Here is a 24,465-nt window from a genome sequence, read left to right as displayed (position 1 = left end):
AAAAATACTTAATTTTTAAATATATTTTTAATTTTATTTAATTGTATTATTTTATATGTTGAATGCAACATAGGTCACTTTGGAAAAAAAAATGTGTGCTAAATCCAGAAATGTAAATGTTTGGGTGGGAGACATTGCTTTTCTCAAATGTTTCAATAAATGTCATAAATTTTTAGTCTTTCCAGTGACCACAATACTAAAAACAAGCCACGAAACTAATACTATTACACTTCAAATGCTGAAAAAGAATAAAATATGGATATTAGGTAAAAAACTATGTGAAATAACTAAAATACGTTTTTAAGTTGAAGGATTTAAATGATCCAAACTAAAGTTGAAATAATAAATAAAAGCTAATTCAGAATATGAATAAACCCTATAATAGTACATGAAAGTGTGTGCGCAGGCGTTCAGCAGAACCTCCATGTTGTTTTGATCATGGACTGCACTAACGAGCACTTCACCATTAACTGCGAGAGTAACCCCGCCCTCTACAGGAAGTGCTCCGTGCAGTGGATGGAGGGCTGGTCCGACAGCAGCATGAAGAAGGTCAACTGAGAAACACTGTCCTTTCAGTTTCATCTCTATTCATTCATTCAGTTAGTTGACATCTCTCAGGTCATGTGACTCTCTTTTTTTAGATCCCAGAGATGTTGCTGTCAAGGGTGGAAGAAGAAGACGAGAAAAATGGAGAAAAACAGAAGAAGAAGAAGAAATCTGGTATGTTGTTGAAGAAAAGCGAGTGTACCTGGATGTTAACATCCTTCCCTTGCACTTTGTGACGCATCTTTCCCTCTCGTTTCAAAATGACCCGAAGCCATAAAATTAGACTTAATTTTTTGTTTGTCCAGAAAGCTTATTTTAATTAATTTTGATAATATTTATTCTATATATATTTGTTATTTCTGTTATTTTTTTTTTCTTTTATTTACCTTTTAATAACTAGATTTGATCAATAAATAGTAATTTAAGCACATTCCACACATTCTTTCAACTTCGATTGACAATAACCTTCAATTTCATGTATAACCCTTTTAATTCAGTTTAAAATATCTAACATTAGGTGTCTTTGTGACCAATTGTGGAAAAAAAAAAAATATATATATATATATATATATATATAACATGATATTTTATAACTCTAGCCACTCTATGCATTCAAATACACATTTAGACATACGATAATTTTATGGTAAAGTTTTAGCATTTTTAGTTTGAATTTTGAGCATTTTTAGGTTTTCTATTTTTGTATTTATTTTTATTTTTATTTTTTTGTATTCATGGTTCAATGTGCGACACAAGTCATAGCGTTTTAACCCCTCAGTTTCTGTTAAAAATTTCTAAAATTATTTTCGGGTCCGTATCACCCGAGGGAAGGATGAGTGTTCCTGAACTGCTCTCTGATTGGTTGTCTCTCAGCATCCGTGCATGCAGAGCTCTATCGGTCCTTCCTGGCGATCCACGAGTCGTGTCGGGAATTCGGAGCCACTCCTAGTCAATACCTGAGCTTTCTGCAGGTGTACCAGTCCATCTACAGCTCCAAACGCAAGGAGCTGACCCACAAACAACAGCATCTACAGGTGAGCAGCTTCAGGAGCCCACATGCTAATGTTCCCGACCGGAACAGAAAGAGCATTACACATACAAACGAACGGTCGGCATTGCAAGATTATTTATTAAAGACCACAGTTTTTTCCACATTAAACTGTGTTATTCCCTTAAATAAGACGAGTTTATACATACCTCTCTCGCTCTGGCGCGCGGCACACTTTGATAGCACTTAGCTTATCCTAGTTCATTCATTAGGATTCATACCAAAGTTAAAAGTGACCAAACACCTCCACGTTTGCCCTATTTAAATACAGTTACACGACCAAGAATGGTGACACAAAATAAAACATGGCGCTTTTCTAAATGTGTAAAATGGATACCTATAATGTATGGCAGCAGAGCACTAGTAAATCATAGAACTGAACTATTAATTTAAAACAAAATCTTTAAATATCTCAGTGATGCTTTGGATGAACTGAACAATATATAAAAGCACAAATATATGACTGCTTTTGACGGCGCCTCACATCACGAGCTCAGATTCTTGCTGGTCTTCAGAAGCGGAGTTACAATAGCAGCTTGTGATTGGTCCATTGTTCTGTTGTCTGTTCGGCTTGTTCCAATGGTGACAAGTAGGGTTGGGTATCGAGAATCGAGTATCGATTGGAACCGGGACTAATCAAGCGTTCTATTTGTTTTGCGCGTCCGAGTCGGAGAAAAAAAATGGACGCCACCCGGAAAGCTGCTATAATGGTAGCAATGGCCGAGTACCAGGCACTTACATTAAAAAAAATTATTAAAACGCAGCCATTTGAACTTGAAAATGTTCACTTTATTAATGTTTTTCATGTTATTCTTCTGTTAGCAACGCTAGCAACGTCAGTAATTGCACTCACAACAACCGATTCCCATACCTACAGGGGACGCAGTAATACGAGTGATTATAGACCCCTTTTGCGCCGACGTCACAGTTACGTCACGGCGCTAGCTGGAGGCAAAACAAAGTGAAAACTGAAGGCGAAACAGATTCGGCTACATAATAAGGAGCTTAAATAATTGTTACTATTATTAAATGTCATCTTGTTGTGTTGTTTGGTGCAAGAATTGATAAAAAATGAATATGCTGTATCTGGACTTTTTATTCCTAGAAAATATTCACATCATTAAAATCGCACTGTAATGTCACTCTTTACATTGTCGTGGTCTCGGCGCTGGCTCGGCAGAACTGCGGATCGTACACACAAGTCTTGTACACGACCATATAGGCATCTGAAGGTTTATATGCCCTCAGTTTCTCTTTACGATCGGTTTCTCTATAAGGTAGGTGTAGAAGTCAGTCCACTCAACCGAGGTAACGTTCGTTAATCCTGTCAGATCGTCCATGCATTGAGTGAGCGTGTAGGCGGCTACGGGTCGGCCAATCTGGTTCCGTCCGTTAAAAATAACTTTTGGAAATAACAATCGCGGTCCTGGACACTGAGTGACCTTACACATTAAGATAATATCGTATTTTCTCCAGTCATTGTTAAAAAACAAGCTAACAATCCTTGCTAACTAGCGTTAGTGAAGCGGCCAGATGGATCTTTCTGCCTCCACCTAAGCTCCGCCCACAAAAAAACGTCACCATGTTTACCAACTGTAAAAGGGTCTATAACAGTCATTTAAAAAACCAAAGCGGTTCAAAAACAATTAAAACAATTAATTCTTACAAGTCACAGAGCGCAGCCATCTTGAATTCCGAAACGGAATTCTTGCTCGGTGGTCTCACGGTTGTCCGACGTCCGAGAGGAGAAATCCGAGGAAAGGGGGCGTGTTGCTAGGCAACGTCTGTCGTCTGATTCGGATCTCCGAGACGGATGAATAATAGAACGCACCTTAACTTTTCGTTTTTCCCGGAATCGTTCAAAAGTTACAATTTCGATTCTTAGTTTCGATATTCACAGTCCGCCGAGCGGAAGAAGAAACCGCTGAACAACACCAACGAAGAAGCGTCTACCGGAAGTGTTGGCATAACCACGCGAGTCGAACATGAGTAGCTTACGTCGGCGGCCCAAAGTGTGGCTTCACTTTTTTAAAAAATTAACGAAATCTCGGCAAAATGCAAAATTTTTGACAGAAGGAGTATTTCCTTCAGAAAGACTTGGTTAGCAAGGTTAGCTAAACTTTTTTTGACCCTGCTTCTTAAAAGAATCGGAATCGAGAATCGTTAGGAACCGGAATCGAAACAAGGAATCGGAATCGGAATCAGAATCGTTCAAATTCAAACGATACCCAACCCTAGTGACAAGTTGGGCTGAAGAACAACGATTCCTTGTTTTGCTGATCTCCACACTTTGAGAATCACTGAGGTAGAGAATTAAACAGTTGTCATGTGACTGCAGGCGGGCGTGGCCAAGCTGAATGAAGCCAAGGCATTGGTGGATGAGCTGAAGAGGCGGGCGGCCGAGCAGAGCGACTTATTAAAGACCAAACAAGCCGAGGCGGACGCAGCCCTGCAGGAAATCACCGCGTCCATGCAGGTGTGTGTTTGAGACGTGTGTGTAAATAGACACATCCGAGGGTCTTTACATACGCTGTGTTTCAGAACGCCAGTGACCAGAAGACGGAGATGGAGAAGATCAAAGAGAGAATGGCACAGGAAGTGTCCAAAACTGAAGAGCGGAAGAAGAAGATCGACGAGGAGCTCAGAGAGGTTCAGGTGAGCACACCTGTCTGGGTTACTCCTGAAACAGAACATTTAAATATATTTAAAAATAATATATAGATTTTATTTCCGCTAGCTCGCCTAGGCAACATTTGTCTGTTTTATATGGTTTAGCTTGGAGTACTAAAATAAAAATAACAAATAAAACTTAATAAAAAAAATATATAAACATTAAAAAAGGGACAAAAAACCCAACAAATTTGAACTAAAATTAAATTGAAAACAGACACAAAAATAAAATATTATTCAGAATATTAACATAAACATCCAGGGTTATTATTGTTTTTTAAAATGTTAAACTTTTTAATTATATTCATAACAATATAATATAATATACTTTTTAATGCTATTTTAATGTATAAGTATATATATTCTTTTTTTTTTATTAATCTAGAAATGTTTCTTTATTATGCCTGAGACATTATTTGTATGTTTTTATCTGTTTTGTACTGATTTCCACCTCGGTGGACAATAAAGATTTATTCTATTCTATTCTATTCTATTCTATTTATAATATTTTAATGATAAGTAATAATATATTTGTAAAAATATGTAAATATTTATTTTTAATTTAGATTTTCTGTTGTATTTTCATTAGAGTTTACTATCACTGTTAGTTACATTTTTTTCTTCCTATTTAGCTTTTATTTTTTGCCCACGTTTGTGCATGTGATAACTGATATAGTTTAAACACACGTTAACAATGATCAGTTTATCAGGTTCAGCTAGTTATCATCAGCTATGCAGGTTCTAATTGTATTTCAGTTTACACACTTTTTTTAATTTAGTTTTCGCTTTTGCCTTTCACGATCATCTGGATATACTGTAGCTGCCGTGATCCATGGAGTATGTGTGTGTTTCTATCTGCTTGTGTGTATGTGTATGTGTGTGTGCTCAGCCCCTGGTGGACGAGGCGAAGCAGGCAGTAGGGAACATTAAATCAGAGTCGCTGTCCGAGATCCGGTCGCTGCGAATGCCACCCGACGTCATCAGAGACATCCTGGAGGGGGTGCTGAGGCTCATGGGAATATTTGACACGTCCTGGGTCAGCATGAAGAGGTGAGAGAGACACACGTGATGCGAGTGGGAGCCGCTCTGTCATTATCCGTGCTTTAAATGAATCCTGCCTTTATTTATGGTGTTTATCTCTTCTGGGGAAATTAGACTGTCATATTGCTTATTACACCTCTCATACTCTTCAGGCTAAATGAATCCAGCCTCATCCTAAACTAATTAATGATTTTAATTTAGAGCATTTTCATTGCAAATGGGCGTGTAGAGATGTTAGGTCATTTGCTTTTGGTTAAAACATTAAATTAGTAGAATAATTGAAGAGCTAATGGAGTGTTTGTAAACGTCAGTTTCTTAGCCAAGCGAGGAGTGAGGGAGGACATCGCCACGTTTGACGCGCGCAACATCACGCAAGACATCCGACAGAGCGTCGAGGAGCTTCTGCATAGGAACAAGGCATCGTTTGACCCGAAGGTTAGAGAAACAAGCTCACGTTGGTAACACTGTAACTTTTTAAAATCACACAAATATTATTATTTTTGTAATGCAAGTGTCATTTCTTCACCAAATCAGGTGAAGTTGCATCATTTCACCTTTTTTTTTTACATTGACACTATTTTCAAGCACATTTTCCACCTAAACTCACATTAAAAAAGCAGCTCTCAAACTTTAATATTTAAGGGTTTAAATTACAGTACTGTTCAAAAGTTTGGGGTCAGTAAGATAACTTTTATTAAAGAAATGAACACTTTTATTCAGCAAGGACGCATAAAAAGTGGCAGTAAAGACTTTTATAATGTTACAAAAGATTAGATTTCAATTAAATGCTTTATATTCATCAAAGAATCCTGAAAACATCAACATACGAACCGTTTTCAACACTGATAATAATCAGCAAATCATCATATTAGAGTGATCATGTGACACTGAAGACTGGAGTAATGATGCTGAAAATACAGGAATAAATTACTCTATACTATATATTCACATGGAAAACAGTTCTTTTATATTATAATAATATTTAGCAAGTTTTTACTGTATTTCTGATCAAATAAATGCAGCCTTGGTGAACAGAAGAGACTAAAACGTTTAAAAACATCACTTACACACACACACTCATGATTATTTGGGATAAAGTGTGCTTAATTTTCTCAAAAAACAATATTTGTGGTGAAATTTGGGTTGAAATGTTTTCACACACCCGCCTCAGAGTAAAGTCATGTTGGTAACGGCTGCTCTTCTGAGAGGTGTGTCTGGTAACGGTGAGCAATCATCTAATGGTCAGTCGTTGTGTTGAAGAACGCCAAGCGTGCGAGTGCGGCCGCCGCTCCTCTGGCCGTCTGGGTGAAGGCCAACGTTCAGTACTCGCACGTCCTGGAGAGGATCCAGCCGCTGGAGACGGAGCACGCCGGCCTGATGGAGTCAGTACACACACACGAGCAAAGCATGCTGGGGATTCACTGAGGCCTGTTTCTGACGCGTTCTCTCTGTGTTCTGCCAGAAACCTGCGCAAGACGGAGAACCGCAAGAACCGGCTGGAGAAGGAGCTGAACTCTGTGGGAGAGAGAGTCCTTGAGCTGAAGGAGAAGTAAAAACATCACACCATGTTTGATTTCACATGAAAGCGTTTCAAAATATTTCAACTTTTCCTTTATTCGGATTATATTATGTATATCAGTGCATTCCAGTGTTTTTGCTATTATAGTTTTTGTTGATATTTTCAATTGGATTTTATATATTTTTTCTGTTTCATTTTACATTTTTTTAATATATATTTTTTTATTATTATTATTTTTAAGTATCCAAGTGTTTTTTTTAGTTTATTCATTTTTTGTTAATTTAGTACTGCATGAAGCAAGAAATGCTGCCTTGGCAACTAGCTGAAAAAAATAAAAGCTTATGTTTTAAAAAAAAACTTTTGCTGATAATTTACTTGCCCCCATGTCATCCAAGATGTCCACGTCTTTCTTTCTTCAGTCGAAAAGAAATGAAGGTTTTTGATGAAAACATTCCAGGATTTTTCTCCATATAATGGACTTCAATGGGGTCCAAACGATTCAAGGTCCAAATGAGAGTTTCAGTGCAGCTTCAAAGGGCTTTAATCGACACCAGACGATGAATAAGGGTCTTGTCTAGCCAAACAATCGGTCATTTCAAAAATAAATAACAAAGTTTAAAGTTTTAGTTCTCTGTTCTGTGATGCACGTCCATGACTCTCCAGTTCGAACTCAAAATGAACAAGTCATTTGGTTGATTCAACGAACAAAATGAACGAAATAAATCGGAAAAAGATTTATTTGGCTAGATAAGACCCTTATTCATCGTCTGGTGTCGTTTAAAGTCCTTTGAAGCTGCACTGAAACTCTCATTTGGACCTTGAACCGTTTGGTCCCCATTAAAGTCCATTATATGGAAAAAATCCTGGAATGTTTTCATCAAAAACCTTAATTTCTTTTCGACTGAAGAAAGAAAGACATGGACATCTTGGATGACATGGGGGTGAGTAAATTATCAGCAAAAGTTTTTTTTAAAGTGAACTGCTCCTTTAATGTTTTTTTCTTTCTATAATACTTTTTACTATATTTATTTTTAGTTAATGATAATAACCCTAATGTATTCTGGAATTGCCTTCACAAATGCTGCATGCAATATTGGCTTTTGGGACAACATTCACTGTGTGAGCACGTCCTAGATGGCTTAAATGCTGTCTATGTAGCTCACTAGTTTGTGTGTGTGTGTGTGTGTGTGTGTGTGTGTGTGTGTGTGTGTGACATTTCCTCTGTGGTGTCCAGATTTCAGTGTCGTACGACTGAAGCAGCAAAACTGGAGTCTGAGGTGAGCAGAGCACAGGAGACCATCAGCGCAGCGGAGAAACTCCTGCAGCAGCTGGACGGAGAACACACTCGCTGGACCGCACAGGTGTGTGTGTGTGTGTGTGTGTGTGTGTGTGTGTGGTTCAAAATGTCCCCACAAGGAAAGTAATACCAGAAATTTTTAATCCCCAGAATTTTTTTTTTAATCTCCAGAAATCCCCAGAAATTTTTAGAAAATTAAAAAAATTATTATTTTTTTTTTTAATTTTTACATTTTTTTATTTTTTTATTTTTTATTTTTTTACATTATTTTAATGTAGTAATGCAGAAAGTTTTTTGTGTGACGTGCAGGTTTAGTGGTAGGGTTAATAGTATAAAATAGTATACAAATCATTATGTCAATGGAAGCCGAAGGTGTGTGTGAGTGTGTTTGTGTGTACAGGTCCAAACCTATATATACTGTACTTATATTATATATACACTATACTTGTTAGGGCCAAATGTCCTCACTTACATTATGAAATATTATGCCAACTGACTCCTGAAGACATTTACCTGGTCCTCACTAGTTAAAAAGACTTATAAATAAATCTAGTGTTTTAATGTTTCTGTGATGTGTTAGTTTTGGCCATCTAAAATATCATTAACCTGATATAAAACCAATGGAAGTCTATGTAAAGTCCTCAGGAATGTTGTGTGTGTGTGTGTGTGTGTGTAGGTGGATGAGATCAGTGAGGAGTTGGACACTCTTCCTAAGAGAGCTCAACTATCTGCTGCTTTCATCACGTATCTTCCTGCGGCTCCTGAAGACCAGCGGCGCAGCAGCCTAGACGACTGGATGAGCAGCTCAGGACTGCAGAGTAACACACACACACACACACACACACATACACAGCCTAGACGACTGGATGAGCAGCTCAGGACTGCAGAGTAACACACACACACACACACACACACACACACACACACATACACAGCCTAGACGACTGGATGAGCAGCTCAGGACTGCAGAGTAACACACACACACATTGAACATGAATGACATTTATGGAAAACATTTCTGATTACGTTTGACACCATTTTTTAGCTCTTCTGATTGGCCGAGGCTTTAACAGTGGTGCTCTCTGATTGGCAGAGTTTGATTTGCGTCACTTCCTGTGTTCTGAGAGCGAGCAGCTGATCTGGAAGGGCGAAGGGTTGCCGTCTGACGACCTGTCGATGGAGAATGCTCTGGTCATCCTGCAGGTAACACACATACACACACGCACAGACCACTCTGTTCATCTGTTTTCCCACAATGCCCAGCGTTCACTCATTCATGTCTGTCTGTCCATTGCTGACATCAGATTAATGAACTAAGATCACTGGTAAGATTGCATATGTATACTTAGAAGTGTTGACTTCCCATACTATTCCATACTATACCATTGATTCCCACTTAACTATACCATACTATACCTTTCCCACTATACTATACCATACTATACCTTTCCCACTATCCCATATCATACTATACCTTTCCCAATATACTATACCATTGATTCCCACTATACTATAACATACTATACCATTCCCACTAAACTATACCATACTATACCTTTCCCAATATACTATACCATTGATTCCCACTATACTATACCATATTATACCATACTATACCTTTCCCACTATACTATACCATTGATTCCCACTATACTATACCATTCACACTATATTCCTTTCCCACTATACTATACCATTGATTCCCACTATACTATACCATTCCCACTAAACTATACCATACTATACCATTCCCACTATACTATACCATTCCCACTAAATTATACCATACTATACCTTTCCCATTAAACTATACCATACTATACCATTCCCACTAAACTATACCATACTATACCATTCCCACTATACTATACCATTCCCACTAAATTATACCATACTATACCTTTCCCATTAAATTATACCATACTATACCTTTCCCACTAAACTATACCATTCTATACCTTTCCCATTAAATTATACCATACTATACCATTCCCACTAAACTATACCATACTATACCATTCCCATTAAACTATACCATACTATACCATTCCCACTAAACTATACCATTCCCACTAAATTATACCATACTATACCTTTCCCATTAAATTATACCATACTATACCATTCCCACTAAACTATACCATACTATACCTTTCCCATTAAACTATACCATACTATACCATTCCCACTAAACTATACCATACTATACCATTCCCACTATACTATACCATTCCCACTAAATTATACCATACTATACCTTTCCCATTAAATTATACCATACTATACCATTCCCACTAAACTATACCATACTATACCTTTCCCATTAAACTATACCATACTATACCATTCCCACTAAACTATACCATACTATACCATTCCCACTATACTATACCATTCCCACTAAATTATACCATACTATACCTTTCCCATTAAATTATACCATACTATACCATTCCCACTAAACTATACCATTCTATACCTTTCCCATTAAATTATACCATTCTATACCATTCCCACTAAATTATACCATACTATACCTTTCCCATTAAACTATACCATACTATACCATTCCCACTAAACTATACCATACTATACCATTCCCACTATACTATACCTTTCCCATTAAATTATACCATACTACACCATTCCCACTAAACTATACCATTCTATACCTTTCCCATTAAATTATACCATACTACACCATTCCCACTAAACTATACCATTCTATACCTTTCCCATTAAATTATACCATACTATACCTTTCCCATTAAACTATACCATACTATACCATTCCCACTAAACTATACCATACTATACCATTCCCACTATACTATACCTTTCCCATTAAATTATACCATACTACACCATTCCCACTAAACTATACCATTCTATACCATTCCCACTAAACTATACCATAATATACCATTCCCACTAAACTATACCATACTATACCATTCCCACTATACTATACCATTCCCACTAAATTATACCATACTATACCTTTCCCATTAAATTATACCATACTACACCATTCCCACTAAACTATACCAATCTATACCTTTCCCATTAAATTATACCATTCTATACCATTCCCACTAAATTATACCATACTATACCTTTCCCATTAAACTATACCATACTATACCATTCCCACTAAACTATACCATACTATACCATTCCCACTATACTATACCTTTCCCATTAAATTATACCATACTACACCATTCCCACTAAACTATACCATTCTATACCTTTCCCATTAAATTATACCATTCTATACCATTCCCACTAAACTATACCATTCTATACCTTTCCCATTAAATTATACCATACTACACCATTCCCACTAAACTATACCATTCTATACCTTTCCCATTAAATTATACCATACTATACCTTTCCCATTAAACTATACCATACTATACCATTCCCACTAAACTATACCATACTATACCATTCCCACTATACTATACCTTTCCCATTAAATTATACCATACTACACCATTCCCACTAAACTATACCATTCTATACCTTTCCCATTAAATTATACCATTCTATACCATTCCCACTAAACTATACCATACTATACCATTCCCACTAAACTATACCATACTATACCATTCCCACTATACTATACCATTCCCACTAAATTATACCATACTATACCTTTCCCATTAAATTATACCATACTACACCATTCCCACTAAACTATACCATTCTATACCTTTCCCATTAAATTATACCATTCTATACCATTCCCACTAAATTATACCATACTATACCTTTCCCATTAAACTATACCATACTATACCATTCCCACTAAACTATACCATACTATACCATTCCCACTATACTATACCTTTCCCATTAAATTATACCATACTACACCATTCCCACTAAACTATACCATTCTATACCTTTCCCATTAAATTATACCATACTACACCATTCCCACTAAACTATACCATTCTATACCTTTCCCATTAAATTATACCATACTATACCTTTCCCATTAAACTATACCATACTATACCATTCCCACTAAACTATACCATACTATACCATTCCCACTATACTATACCTTTCCCATTAAATTATACCATACTACACCATTCCCACTAAACTATACCATAATATACCATTCCCACTAAACTATACCATACTATACCATTCCCACTATACTATACCATTCCCACTAAATTATACCATACTATACCTTTCCCATTAAATTATACCATACTACACCATTCCCACTAAACTATACCATTCTATACCTTTCCCATTAAATTATACCATTCTATACCATTCCCACTAAACTATACCATAATATACCATTCCCACTAAACTATACCATACTATACCATTCCCACTATACTATACCATTCCCACTAAATTATACCATACTATACCTTTCCCATTAAATTATACCATACTACACCATTCCCACTAAACTATACCATTCTATACCTTTCCCATTAAATTATACCATTCTATACCATTCCCACTAAACTATACCATAATATACCATTCCCACTAAATTATACCATACTATACCTTTCCCATTAAATTATACCATACTACACCATTCCCACTAAACTATACCATTCTATACCTTTCCCATTAAATTATACCATACTACACCATTCCCACTAAACTATACCATAATATACCATTCCCACTAAACTATACCATACTATACCATTCCCACTATACTATACCATTCCCACTAAATTATACCATACTATACCTTTCCCATTAAATTATACCATACTACACCATTCCCACTAAACTATACCATTCTATACCTTTCCCATTAAATTATACCATACTACACCATTCCCACTAAACTATACCATACTATACCTTTCCCATTAAATTATACCATACTACACCATTCCCACTAAATTATACCATACTATACCTTTCCCATTAAACTATACCATACTATACCATTCCCATTAAACTATACCATACTATACCATTCCCATTAAACTATACCATACTATACCATTCCCATTAAACTATACCATACTATACCATTCCCACTAAACTATACCATACTATACCATTCCCATTAAACTATACCATACTATACCATTCCCACTAAACTATACCATACTATACCATTCCCACCAGTGGTGGAATGTAACGAAGTACAAATACTTCGTTACTTTACTTAAGTACATTTTTCACGTATCTTTACTTTACTTAAGTACAATAAATAGTGCATACTTTTTACTTTTACTTCGTTACATTTTGCAGCAATTATTATACTTTCTACTCCACTACATTTCTACAACTTCTGTTACATTTTCGTTACATTTTCTGATCAGTTTTTCCCCTGCCAAAACGTAATCTGACCGTCCGCTCGTTGCATGTTTGTCTCACCAGTGACGTTTGGTTGCCATAGATACAGTATATCAACCCGGTCACACTAAATGCGTCTCGCACGCAGTGTGTTTATCATGCAACTCATACGCGAAAATTTGTTTTTACGTGCATAGGAAACGCACCGTGTGTACTATATATTTGGTTTGTTTAGGATTATGGCAAGCCAAGAGGTTCAGAATTACACCATAAATGAATCGCGTTTACTGCCAAACATAGTTATTAACATATAGTAAGGATAAGCATGATATTGCCTAATTGCAAGCTTGTTTCAGAAATGGTGACATTTTTTTCCATCATTATTGAACATCATTATAGGAGTAGGCTATTAGGTTGAATGAGTTAGAATTAAATGTTTTATTAATCATTAGAAAATAGACATTAAGATAATAAATTGTAATGCAAGTACTTTTACTTTTAATACTTAAAGTACATTTAAAATACAGTACTTTTTACTTTTTACTTTAGTATGGTAGTCATTGTGTTACTTCTACTTTTACTAAAGTAAATATTTATCTGGTTATTTGTACTTTTACTTAAGTACTGAGATTCAGTACTTCCTCCACCACTGATTCCCACTAAACTATACCATACTATACCTTTCCCATTAAATTATACCATACTACACCATTCCCACTAAATTATACCATACTATACCTCCCATTAAACTATACCATACTATACCTTTCCCATTAAATTATACCATACTATAACTTTCCCACTAAACTATACCATTCTATACCTTTCCCATTAAACTTTCCTAATATACTATACCATACCATAATATACCATTCCCACTATACCTTTCCCATTATACCATACCATACCATACTATACCATTCCCACTCTACAATAACATACTATACTATATTATACTATGAACTAGTCCTGACTCACCCGAGATCTAAAGGCTTGTTCACACCAGGAAAGATGCAACAACGCGCCACAAAATCCACATCAAAACTTTTTCACAAGCAAAAATGTCAGTCAGTTTTTGAAAAGAATGATGAGCATGATGAATGATGAGTGCAAATGATGAGCAAATCACTCTGCGTTTGCTCACATGCTTGAAGAAACAGTGACTGCACTTCTATTGTCAGATTTCAGATTGAAACGGCTAAAAAATATAGGGCGGGACTTAATTCTATGCACTGGTTGTTGATTGAATCGTTTGATTAAAACTATATCAAACTATTGCTCACATGAAAACTGTTCCTGCTTGAATGAACAACGACTTACATTGCATTTGATATAAACTGTTGTAATGTCCTGTCCTCAAGTGGAAAAGAACGTCTTATTGGTCAGTGAGTTTATATTGCAATAACTGACCGAAATAATGGGACAAAATGTCTCTTGATTGTAAGTAAAGTTTCACAGTGCGAACAGGCCTTGAAATAAAACCCCTGGCGTGAATGTCTTATTAACTTAATTATTGTTTTATTTGGGGACGTATGATCTCATCGGAACTGATTGAACCATGTGACGTGTGTGTGAGATGTTTATAATTTGTGTTCTTAAGGAGTCTGGTTTCTATGGCTACCCACGTTTTGTTGCCATAGAGAACAAGTGAAATGAAAAGAACACGTGCAGGAAATAGAATCTGACGAAACCTGTCAGGAACCGCCTGGCTCATATTTCACTGTGAAATCTACATAAGAAAATGAAGCCTGTTTCAAGATTTTTTTGAACAATTAAACATATTTTTCCTTCAGATTCTCATTGTTTGAGGTGAAATATGAGCTGGACACTTTCCTACTCTTCTTATAGAAGAAGTTATTTATTATAATTTATTTTTGAATTATTAATAATTTGTGTTATTTCCCATTGATTGGAAACTTATCTTTTCTTCTCTTGTCTCTCTTCATCTCTCCTCTCGTTTCTTCTATTCTCTCCTCTCATCTCCTCTCGTTTCCTCTCGTCACTCGGTCTTCACTTCTTCTCGTCTCTCCTCTTCTCCTCTCGTCTCGTCTCATCTTGTCTCTCTCCTCCTCTCGTCTCCCAGAGTGCTTCTTGTCCGTTCTTGATCGATCCGTCCTCTCGCGCCACAGAGTGGTTGCAAACGCATCTGAAAGCACATCGTCTGGAGGTCATAAACCAACAGGTAAAACACACACACACGCACACACACACGTCTGGGCCGTATCTCAGAACTGTAATACTGTATCCTACAATTCAGTGTACTTGCAATTCAATTCAAGCATAATTTCAAACATCTCATTTTGGCATGTCCATATATCAGGGTTTCCGCGGGGTCTTAAAAAGTCTAATAGTTGAAAATATTTTTTTACAAATATTTTTTGATTTAAATTTTTTTTTTTGGTAATGCGTCGTGTAGGTCTTAAATTTCAATTTTTATGGTCTTAAAAGGTCTTAAAAAGGTCTTAAATTTGACCCGCAGAAACCCTATAAAATAAATGTGTATTTGATTTTTTTATTTTTAATGTCAGGACCATTTTTTTTTAGTATTAATTTATTTTTGATTAATACTATGATTTTTATATATATATTACATTTTCATTAAAATTCTATTTAACGTTTTAGTATTTTTTTTTAATTCATTTTAAATGTTTTTATATATATAGATAGGTTATATACTTTTTTTTCTGAGTTATTTGTGTAAATCAAGTTAAAGTAAATGAAAATGAGAGTGTAGTTTCAGTGAACTAGAGTAACCCTGGCCAAACCCCTGAGATCTCACGAGCACATTTGACCTGATCTGTCTCAGGACACTAACTTCATGACGGTGTTGGAGTTATCCGTGCGCTTCGGGAAAACCCTGATCATCCAGGAGATGGACGGCGTGGAGCCGGTCCTGTACCCGCTGCTGCGGAGAGATCTCATCGCACAGGGTGAGTGTGTGTGAGCTAGAAACCAGGGCTGTCTCACACTGATCTGGAGGATCACCGTATCGCTATCCTCAGCCTGCAGTAGGTGGCGGTGTGTCTTTATACAGTTTATATCAGTCATGTTATTACTGAATTAAGTTCTTTTTAAAAAAAAGCTCACACACTTTTGAACAGTTGTGTGTGTTCTGATTGGCTGTGATTTTGACATTTTACTTTCAGTAAGGACTGAAAAATTCATTGAGGCTTGAAACGTGTGGGTTCAGACAGAACTCGTGGAGTTAGACACTCCTAAGAGACACACACACACACACACACACACACACACACCCCTCCTCTCCTGTAGTGTGTTTATCCTCCAGTCCCAGCTGTATGAAATAAGACCCGCGGGCATCTCTGAAGCCTCCTCCATATGCTGCTGTGTGTGTGCGTGTGTGTGTGTGTGTGTGTGAAGCAGATATGTCTGAGTCTATCAGGGACCGGCGGGAGGCAGATAAACGAAGAGTTTTTCAGCGCTTGGATGAGGAGAGAAAGAGAGAGGGAAATTAAAGTGTGTGTACAGACTACTGCATTGCAGACATACAGGAGAGACCACACACACACACACACTCACACACACACACAGTGTCATGGTCAATTTGGCAACCCTAAAAATCCTCGAGGAGGATTCCACACCAATCTCGGCTGCATTCATACTACTCGTTTTTCAGCATTATGTCAGTTATTTTTGTATTATTTACATAGTATTTATATATATAGTTATGATATATATTTTTTCTTTTTACGTTTAGTTTTTTTATTTAATATTTATTTATTATTTACATTTTATTTCAGTTACTGGATTTTTTTTTTTTACTTGTTTTAGTTTTAATTAACAATAACAGCACTGCAGAACACTCTGGATGTAACACTGTATCCCACAATGCAATTCACAGAACTTGACGTTCTATTTCCAGTGACACATGAATTGCAATTTCAACAGTTCTGTTTTGGTTGTTCTAATGTCTCCTCCTCAACTCATTATTCAAACCAAAATTACAGCATTTCTCACAACCCCTTTAGTGTCACAGGCCCACCGGTGGGCCCAAATCCATTACATTTTAAAACAGTATTATACTATACTAAACCTAAACTAATCTTGACAAACTATATATCATTTGAAAGCTTAGAATCTCTAGTTTTCATATTTGGTGATTGATTTTCAAAAAATATTACAGACGAGCTGTAATTTATCAATCTGCAACAAGAATATTTTAATACTCTAAGGCGTGTTTAGACCTTTATTTTGAAATTGTGATGAACATGAAAAATCATAAAAGAAGGGTAGAAACCTGTTTGTTTTCATGCCAAAAGTTCAAAAGAAAGCCTCCATTCAATTATTTTATAATTATAATAATTATTATTTCAAATGGAAATGGAGACGCCCTTATATGGGCAGTAATGGAGTCTGGTTGTGCCCTAGTGGAAAAGTTTGGTACTGCGCCCAAACAAAATCTCACTGAAAGCTCATTTTTAGAGATATCAACCTAAAATTTGAAACACAACTTGTTCAGATTTTTGGCTTTAATTTTTTTTTTTTGTTGCTTTTTTAGAGTCACTCAGGTTTTGAAAATATAAATTTTATATAAAATATGAATAATTCAATTTTTTATATTGGACGTTTTCATAAACTCAAACTTCTATAACTTTTTTCTGTTTCACATTCTTAAATTATTTAACTTCTACAAAAATCTGCCAAATGTCTTCTTTATAACGAGACCAATCTTACGTCTATATTCCAAAGCATTCTTGAATTACAACCATTTAAGTTCGAAATGTGCATTTTCATCTATATTGGGGGGCACTTAAGGGGTTAACCATTTTGTGTTATTTTGATTTGATTTATTATTATTCATACAGTATAATGTAATTAGGTCGTGTGATATAATAAAATACTGATGTTTAAAACGTTACTGCATGCAGTTTTACTTACTGTTTTCAGTTAGCGGCAGGGCCTGAAGTTATTTTTTTTTGCCACCGGCCACTGTGGCAGGTGGATTTAAAAATTCACCTGCCACAGAGACTTTTTACCAGCCATTTTTTTTTTTTTTTGCCTCATACGTTAAAAAAAAAAAAAAAAAAAAAAAAACGGGAATTTCACAATATTGTTCTTTAACTTGTAAGAATACACATTTAAGTGCTGTCAAGTAATAATAACTCTAATAACATAAATTTTTTTAAAATCTTTTTATTCATTGATTTTGACAGACACACACACACAACATATACGTATAGTATAGGCTATAATTGTCACAGTTTCACTCCTCATTTGTGTTTCCCTGTCTGAGTTTCCTGCCACTGATCAGTCACCATGGACACCAATCACCTTCATCACAGCTGTTAGTCATTTGTTAATTATCTCTGTGTATTTAGTTCCTGCTTGTGCTCTGTCTGTTGTCCGGTATTGTTTGTATTGCTCTGATGTGTGCGTGCTCCCTTCGTCTTCTGGAATAAATCTACTGTTATTTGGACTTGCTAGCCTTTGTGAACTCTTTGGAACTTGCCTCACCCAGCATCGTGACAATAATATAGTATATCTGTTGAGTACAGATAGACCTACCGCAGCTCGTAAACAAATCACACGCGGCTGTGTTGATGGCGGATTTAGTCACGTAGACAGGTCTTACTCTTAACAGCTTTTATTTACAGCGTTCAGGAACGGTTAAATATGAACTAAATTAATACTGTTATTACTGATAAAATTACCGGGTACCGGACATTTTCTCACCGGTTCCCAACTCCCAATATGCACAGTTGCACACGTCACGCACACACATCTGTGCAACTGTCATTGTACTTTAACCTACAACAGCGACGCATTACATTATCTCATCCCATCTCATCAACAGTTTAATACTCGCACACGAAGTCAGAAAAAGAGCCTCATCTTCTTTCTGATCGCATGAACGTTACGCAACAACAGTCGCTGTCATAAATCAGCCGCTCACGAACCTTGCCATTGCCGCCGATTGTTCACTTTGCGTTAAAATGTCTTCTTTACTTTTCTTTTTCTCATCCTCATCTTTTTGTTGGCTGTTTGTTTTGTTTCAGCTGGCCTCTTTACCCCAGTAATGTGCCGCCACATTTTAGCTAAAGTCCAACGCAATAGCGGACTTCGTTGAAATGTAAAAATCCTAATGAATCACTCACAATTCTCATTGGCTACCTGCCATTGACAGTGTTACCCGCCAATAGCAAAATTCACCCGCATTTGGCAGGTGGTCGGGTGTTAATTTCAGGCCCTGGTTAGCGGTATACTAGTACTTCATTCTGAACATGATTTATTCTGCTCTCTCTCTGTGTGTGTGTGTGTGTGGCAGGGCCGCGATATGTGGTGCAGATCGGAGACAAAGTCATCGACTATAATGAGGATTTCCGTCTGTTTCTGGCGACCCGTAACCCCAGTCCCTTCATCCCGCCTGACGCCGCGTCTGTCATCACTGAGGTCAACTTCACCACCACAAGAGCAGGACTGCGAGGACAGGTAACACACACACACACACACACACACACTTATGAACTGCTCCAACTCCATAAAGATCATCATTATTGTGTGTGTGTGTGTTTAGCTGCTAGCGTTGACCATCCAGCAGGAGAAGCCAGAGCTGGAGAGTGAGAAAACCAAACTCTTACAACAGGAAGAGGAGAAGAAGATCCAGCTCGCTCAGCTGGAGGAGTCGCTGCTGGAGGTACTAACGCGACAATCCCAGCATGCTCCCAAACACACCATACACATGAGCTTTATGCAGACCTTTTCCATCTTTAACCACCCCCAGGTCCTAAAATTTAAAAGTCAGCTATATATTTTCATTTATAAAGACATTAACACTGTGAAAAATAAATATTATAAATGTGTTTAAAGTATTATTTGGAAAATATTTACTTTAAATCATAACTTTTAAAAACACTATAGTACTATAATGTTATATGTATTATTAATTTATTTAAATCAAATATGAAAAATCAAATTTAAATATTTATTATTTTGATCAAACGTAGTTGTTATTTATTTAATTCAAACTTTATTAATTATTAATATTTTTTATTTAAATAAAATGTTACTTATTAATTTTAATAATATATTTCTTATTTTAATCAAATATTTATATTATGTATATATCATTTTTACAGTGATTTTCTCTAAACGTTTCCAAATATGATTCATTTTAATCAAATTCCATTCATTTATTATTTTTATCAATGTAGTTGTTATTTATTTAAATCAAACTTTATTAATTATAAATGTTTTTTATTTAAATAAAATGTTACTTATTAATTTTATTACTATATTTCTTATTCTAATCAAATATTTATATTATGTATATATCATTTTTACAGTGATTTTCTCTAAACGTTTCCAAATATGATTAATTTTAATCAAATTCCATTCATTTATTATTTTTATCAATGTAGTTGTTATTTATTTAAATCAAACTTTATTAATTATTAATATTGTTATTTAAATAAAATGTTACTTATTAATTTTAATAATATATTTCTTATTTTAATCAAATATTTATATTATGTATATATCATTTTTACAGTGATTTTCTCTAAACGTTTCCAAATATGATTAATTTTAATCAAATTCCATTCATTTATTATTTTTATCAATGTAGTTGTTATTTATTTAAATCAAACTTTATTAATTATTAATATTTGTTATTTAAATAAAATGTTACTTATTAATTTTAATAATATATTTCTTATTTTAATCAAATATTTATATTATGTATATAACATTTTTACAGTGATTTTCTCTAAACGTTTCCAAATATGATTAATTTTAATCAAATTCCATTCATTTATTATTTTGATAAAACGTAGTTGTTAATTTAAATCAAACTTTAATAATTATTAATATTTTTTATTTAAATAAAATGTTACTTATAAATTTTAATAATATATTTATTATTTTAATCAAATATTTATATTATGTATATATCATTTTTACAGTGATTTTCTCTAAACGTTTCCAAATATGATTAATTTTAATCAAATTCCATTCATTTATTATTTTTATCAATGTAGTTGTTATTTATTTAAATCAAACTTTATTAATTATTAATGTTTTTTATTTAAATAAAATGTTACTTATTAATTTTAATAATATATTTCTTATTTTAATCAAATAGTTATATTATGTATATATCATTTTTACAGTGATTTTCTCTAAACGTTTCCAAATATGATTAATTTTAATCAAATTCCATTCATTTATTATTTTTATCAATGTAGTTGTTATTTATTTAAATCAAACTTTAATAATTATTAATATTTTTTATTTAAATAAAATGTTACTTATAAATTTTAATAATATATTTATTATTTTAATCAAATATTTATATTATGTATATATCATTTTTACAGTGATTTTCTCTAAACGTTTCCAAATATGATTAATTTTAATCAAATTCCATTCATTTATTATTTTTATCAATGTAGTTGTTATTTATTTAAATCAAACTTTATTAATTATTAATGTTTTTTATTTAAATAAAATGTTACTTATTAATTTTAATAATATATTTCTTATTTTAATCAAATAGTTATATTATGTATATATCATTTTTACAGTGATTTTCTCTAAACGTTTCCAAATATGATTAATTTTAATCAAATTCCATTCATTTATTATTTTTATCAATGTAGTTGTTATTTATTTAAATCAAACTTTATTAATTATTAATATTTTTTATTTAAAATAAAATGTTACTTATTAATTTTAATAATATGTTTCTTATTTTAATCAAATATTTATATTATGTATATGTCATTTTTACAGTGATTTTCTCTAAACGTTTCCACTCCCTCAGTTTGGAAACCCCTGGTGTCCTGGATGTGTTTCTCCAAATATGCAGCAAAGAGTGTGTGTTTTGTGTGTGTGTAGACTCTGGCGACGGCTCAAGGCAATATCCTGGAGAATAAGGAGCTGATTGAATCTCTGAACCAGACCAAAGCCAGCAGTTCTCTGATCCACCAATCACTGACTGAATTCCACCGCCTGCAGACGTCACTCGACCAGGTGATGCTGGGAAGAGTGTGATCATCAGGAACGACTGAAACAGCAGGTGGCACCAGAGTAACGTCAGTCTGTGTGTGTGTGTGTGTGTGTGTGTGTGTGTGTGTGTGTAGGAAAGGGACGCGTACCTGCCGCTAGCCGAGACGGCCAGTAAGATGTACTTTGTGATCACGGATCTGTCCAAGATTAATAACATGTACAGGTTCAGTCTGGTGTCGTACCTGCGACTCTTCCACCGAGCGCTGCAGAACAAACAGGTGACGTGACGAAACACACCTCACACACACATGCACTGGCACTTGTTAATATATTAAATGTAGCATGCAAGGCATTAGTGTAAGCAGGACATCCCCTTAGAATGGATAGAAATTGTTAAAGAAATATAAAGAAATATGGAAGATTTGACTTTTATTTTGAGACTTTAAAAGGATCTATTTCTAAAATACTGGAAGAAATGGATTGATCACTGTAATGTAAACAATCAATGAATATGGATATGTAAATCCATACTTGCCCCAAAACAGAATGTATACCCCCTGTTTTATTTTTTTCTGTTTTCCTTAATGCTGTATGCTTGAAAAATCAATAAAACACAGTAAAAAATCAATAAAATCATTAAGGCATTAGTGAAGTTAAATGTGTGTGTGTGATGCAGGAAAGCGAGAGCACTGACGTGAGGATCTCCACGCTGGAGAACAGTCTGAAGAACATGGTGTATGAGTATATCTGCCGCTCACTCTTCAAGGTAACACACTGAATCCCTTATTATGCTCCCATTGAGATGACCCCGCCCACCTAAAACCCCCAGCACCAATCAGAACCCTCAATATGTTCCCATAGTGATGACCACGCCCTCCTAAAGCCCTCAGCAGCAATCAGAGCCCTCGTTATGTTCCCATAGCGGTGACCACGCCCACCTAAAACCCCCAGCAGCAATCAGAGCCCTCGTTATGTTCCCATAGCGATGACCACGCCCACCTAAACCCCCAGCACCAATCAGAGCCCTCGTTTTGTTTCCATAGCGATGACCACGCCCACCTAAACCCCCAGCACCAATCAGAGCCCTCGTTTTGTTTCCATAGCGATGACCACGCCCACCTAAAACCCCCAGCACCAATCAGAGCCCTCGTTTTGTTTCCATAGCAGTGACCACGCCCACCTAAAACCCTCAGCACCAATCAGAGCCCTCGTTATGTTCCCATAGCAATGACCACGCCCACCTAAAACCCCCAGCACCAATCAGAGCCCTCGTTATGTTCCCATAGCAATGACCACGCCCACCTAAAACCCTCAGCACCAATCAGAGCCCTTGTTATGTTCCCATAGCGATGACCACACCCACCTAAACCCCCAGCACCAATCAGAGCCCTCGTTATGTTCCCATAGCGATGACCACACCCACCTAAACCCCCAGCACCAATCAGAGCCCTCGTTTTGTTTCCATAGCGATGACCACGCCCACCTAAAACCCTCAGCACCAATCAGAGCCCTCGTTATGTTCCTATAGCAATGACCACGCCCACCTAAAACCCCCAGCACCAATCAGAGCCCTCGTTTTGTTTCCATAGCAGTGACCACGCCCACCTAAAACCCTCAGCACCAATCAGAGCCCTCGTTATGTTCCCATAGCAATGACCACGCCCACCTAAAACCCCCAGCACCAATCAGAGCCCTCGTTTTGTTTCCATAGCGGTGACCACGCCCACCTAAAACCCTCAGCAGCAATCAGAGCCCTCGTTATGTTCCCATAGCGATGACCACGCCCACCAAAAACCACAGCATCAACCACCTAAAGGATGTTGGTGCTTATGTCTGGACAACAGTCGTGAACAGTCGGTCATTTTGACGACAGTTTTTCATAATGAGTGAATGGGTATTTTATTTAAATAAAAATAATATATATATATTTGACTTTATTTTCTGACATAACAACTGGCCCCTATTGGTCACTGAAAATAAATAAAAAATTAACTGAACTAAACCAAAGCTGAAATAAAATCAAAGAAGAAAGAAAATGCACTAAAGCATATACAATTACCAAAAATTAAACCA

At 35.6% G+C, this 24,465-nt stretch overlaps 1 protein-coding gene across 1 annotated transcript in view; it reads left to right on the top strand.

Moving 5' to 3' along the window:
• dync2h1 (dynein cytoplasmic 2 heavy chain 1) overlaps positions 1 to 24,465 on the top strand; it is a 120,925-nt gene that overhangs the window by 53,747 nt on the left and 42,713 nt on the right. The window contains exons 53-71 of the mRNA XM_089121540.1: positions 407 to 549; positions 642 to 720; positions 1,420 to 1,580; positions 3,933 to 4,070; positions 4,136 to 4,249; positions 5,154 to 5,314; positions 5,617 to 5,740; positions 6,566 to 6,687; positions 6,768 to 6,854; positions 8,059 to 8,185; positions 8,798 to 8,939; positions 9,215 to 9,324; positions 15,512 to 15,610; positions 16,235 to 16,358; positions 19,712 to 19,875; positions 19,961 to 20,080; positions 22,282 to 22,416; positions 22,527 to 22,670; positions 23,069 to 23,158. Of these exons, the coding sequence (XP_088977666.1) occupies positions 407 to 549; positions 642 to 720; positions 1,420 to 1,580; positions 3,933 to 4,070; positions 4,136 to 4,249; positions 5,154 to 5,314; positions 5,617 to 5,740; positions 6,566 to 6,687; positions 6,768 to 6,854; positions 8,059 to 8,185; positions 8,798 to 8,939; positions 9,215 to 9,324; positions 15,512 to 15,610; positions 16,235 to 16,358; positions 19,712 to 19,875; positions 19,961 to 20,080; positions 22,282 to 22,416; positions 22,527 to 22,670; positions 23,069 to 23,158 (2,384 nt within the window). The remainder of the gene's footprint in view (positions 1 to 406; positions 550 to 641; positions 721 to 1,419; positions 1,581 to 3,932; positions 4,071 to 4,135; positions 4,250 to 5,153; positions 5,315 to 5,616; positions 5,741 to 6,565; positions 6,688 to 6,767; positions 6,855 to 8,058; positions 8,186 to 8,797; positions 8,940 to 9,214; positions 9,325 to 15,511; positions 15,611 to 16,234; positions 16,359 to 19,711; positions 19,876 to 19,960; positions 20,081 to 22,281; positions 22,417 to 22,526; positions 22,671 to 23,068; positions 23,159 to 24,465) is intronic.

This window comes from Pimephales promelas, chromosome 16 (assembly GCF_988280905.1).
Source record: "Pimephales promelas chromosome 16, fPimPro1.hap1.1, whole genome shotgun sequence".
NCBI lineage: Eukaryota > Metazoa > Chordata > Actinopteri > Cypriniformes > Leuciscidae > Pimephales > Pimephales promelas.
Note: the sequence above shows the minus strand (reverse complement) of the source record. Positions and strands in the feature narration are given on the sequence as shown.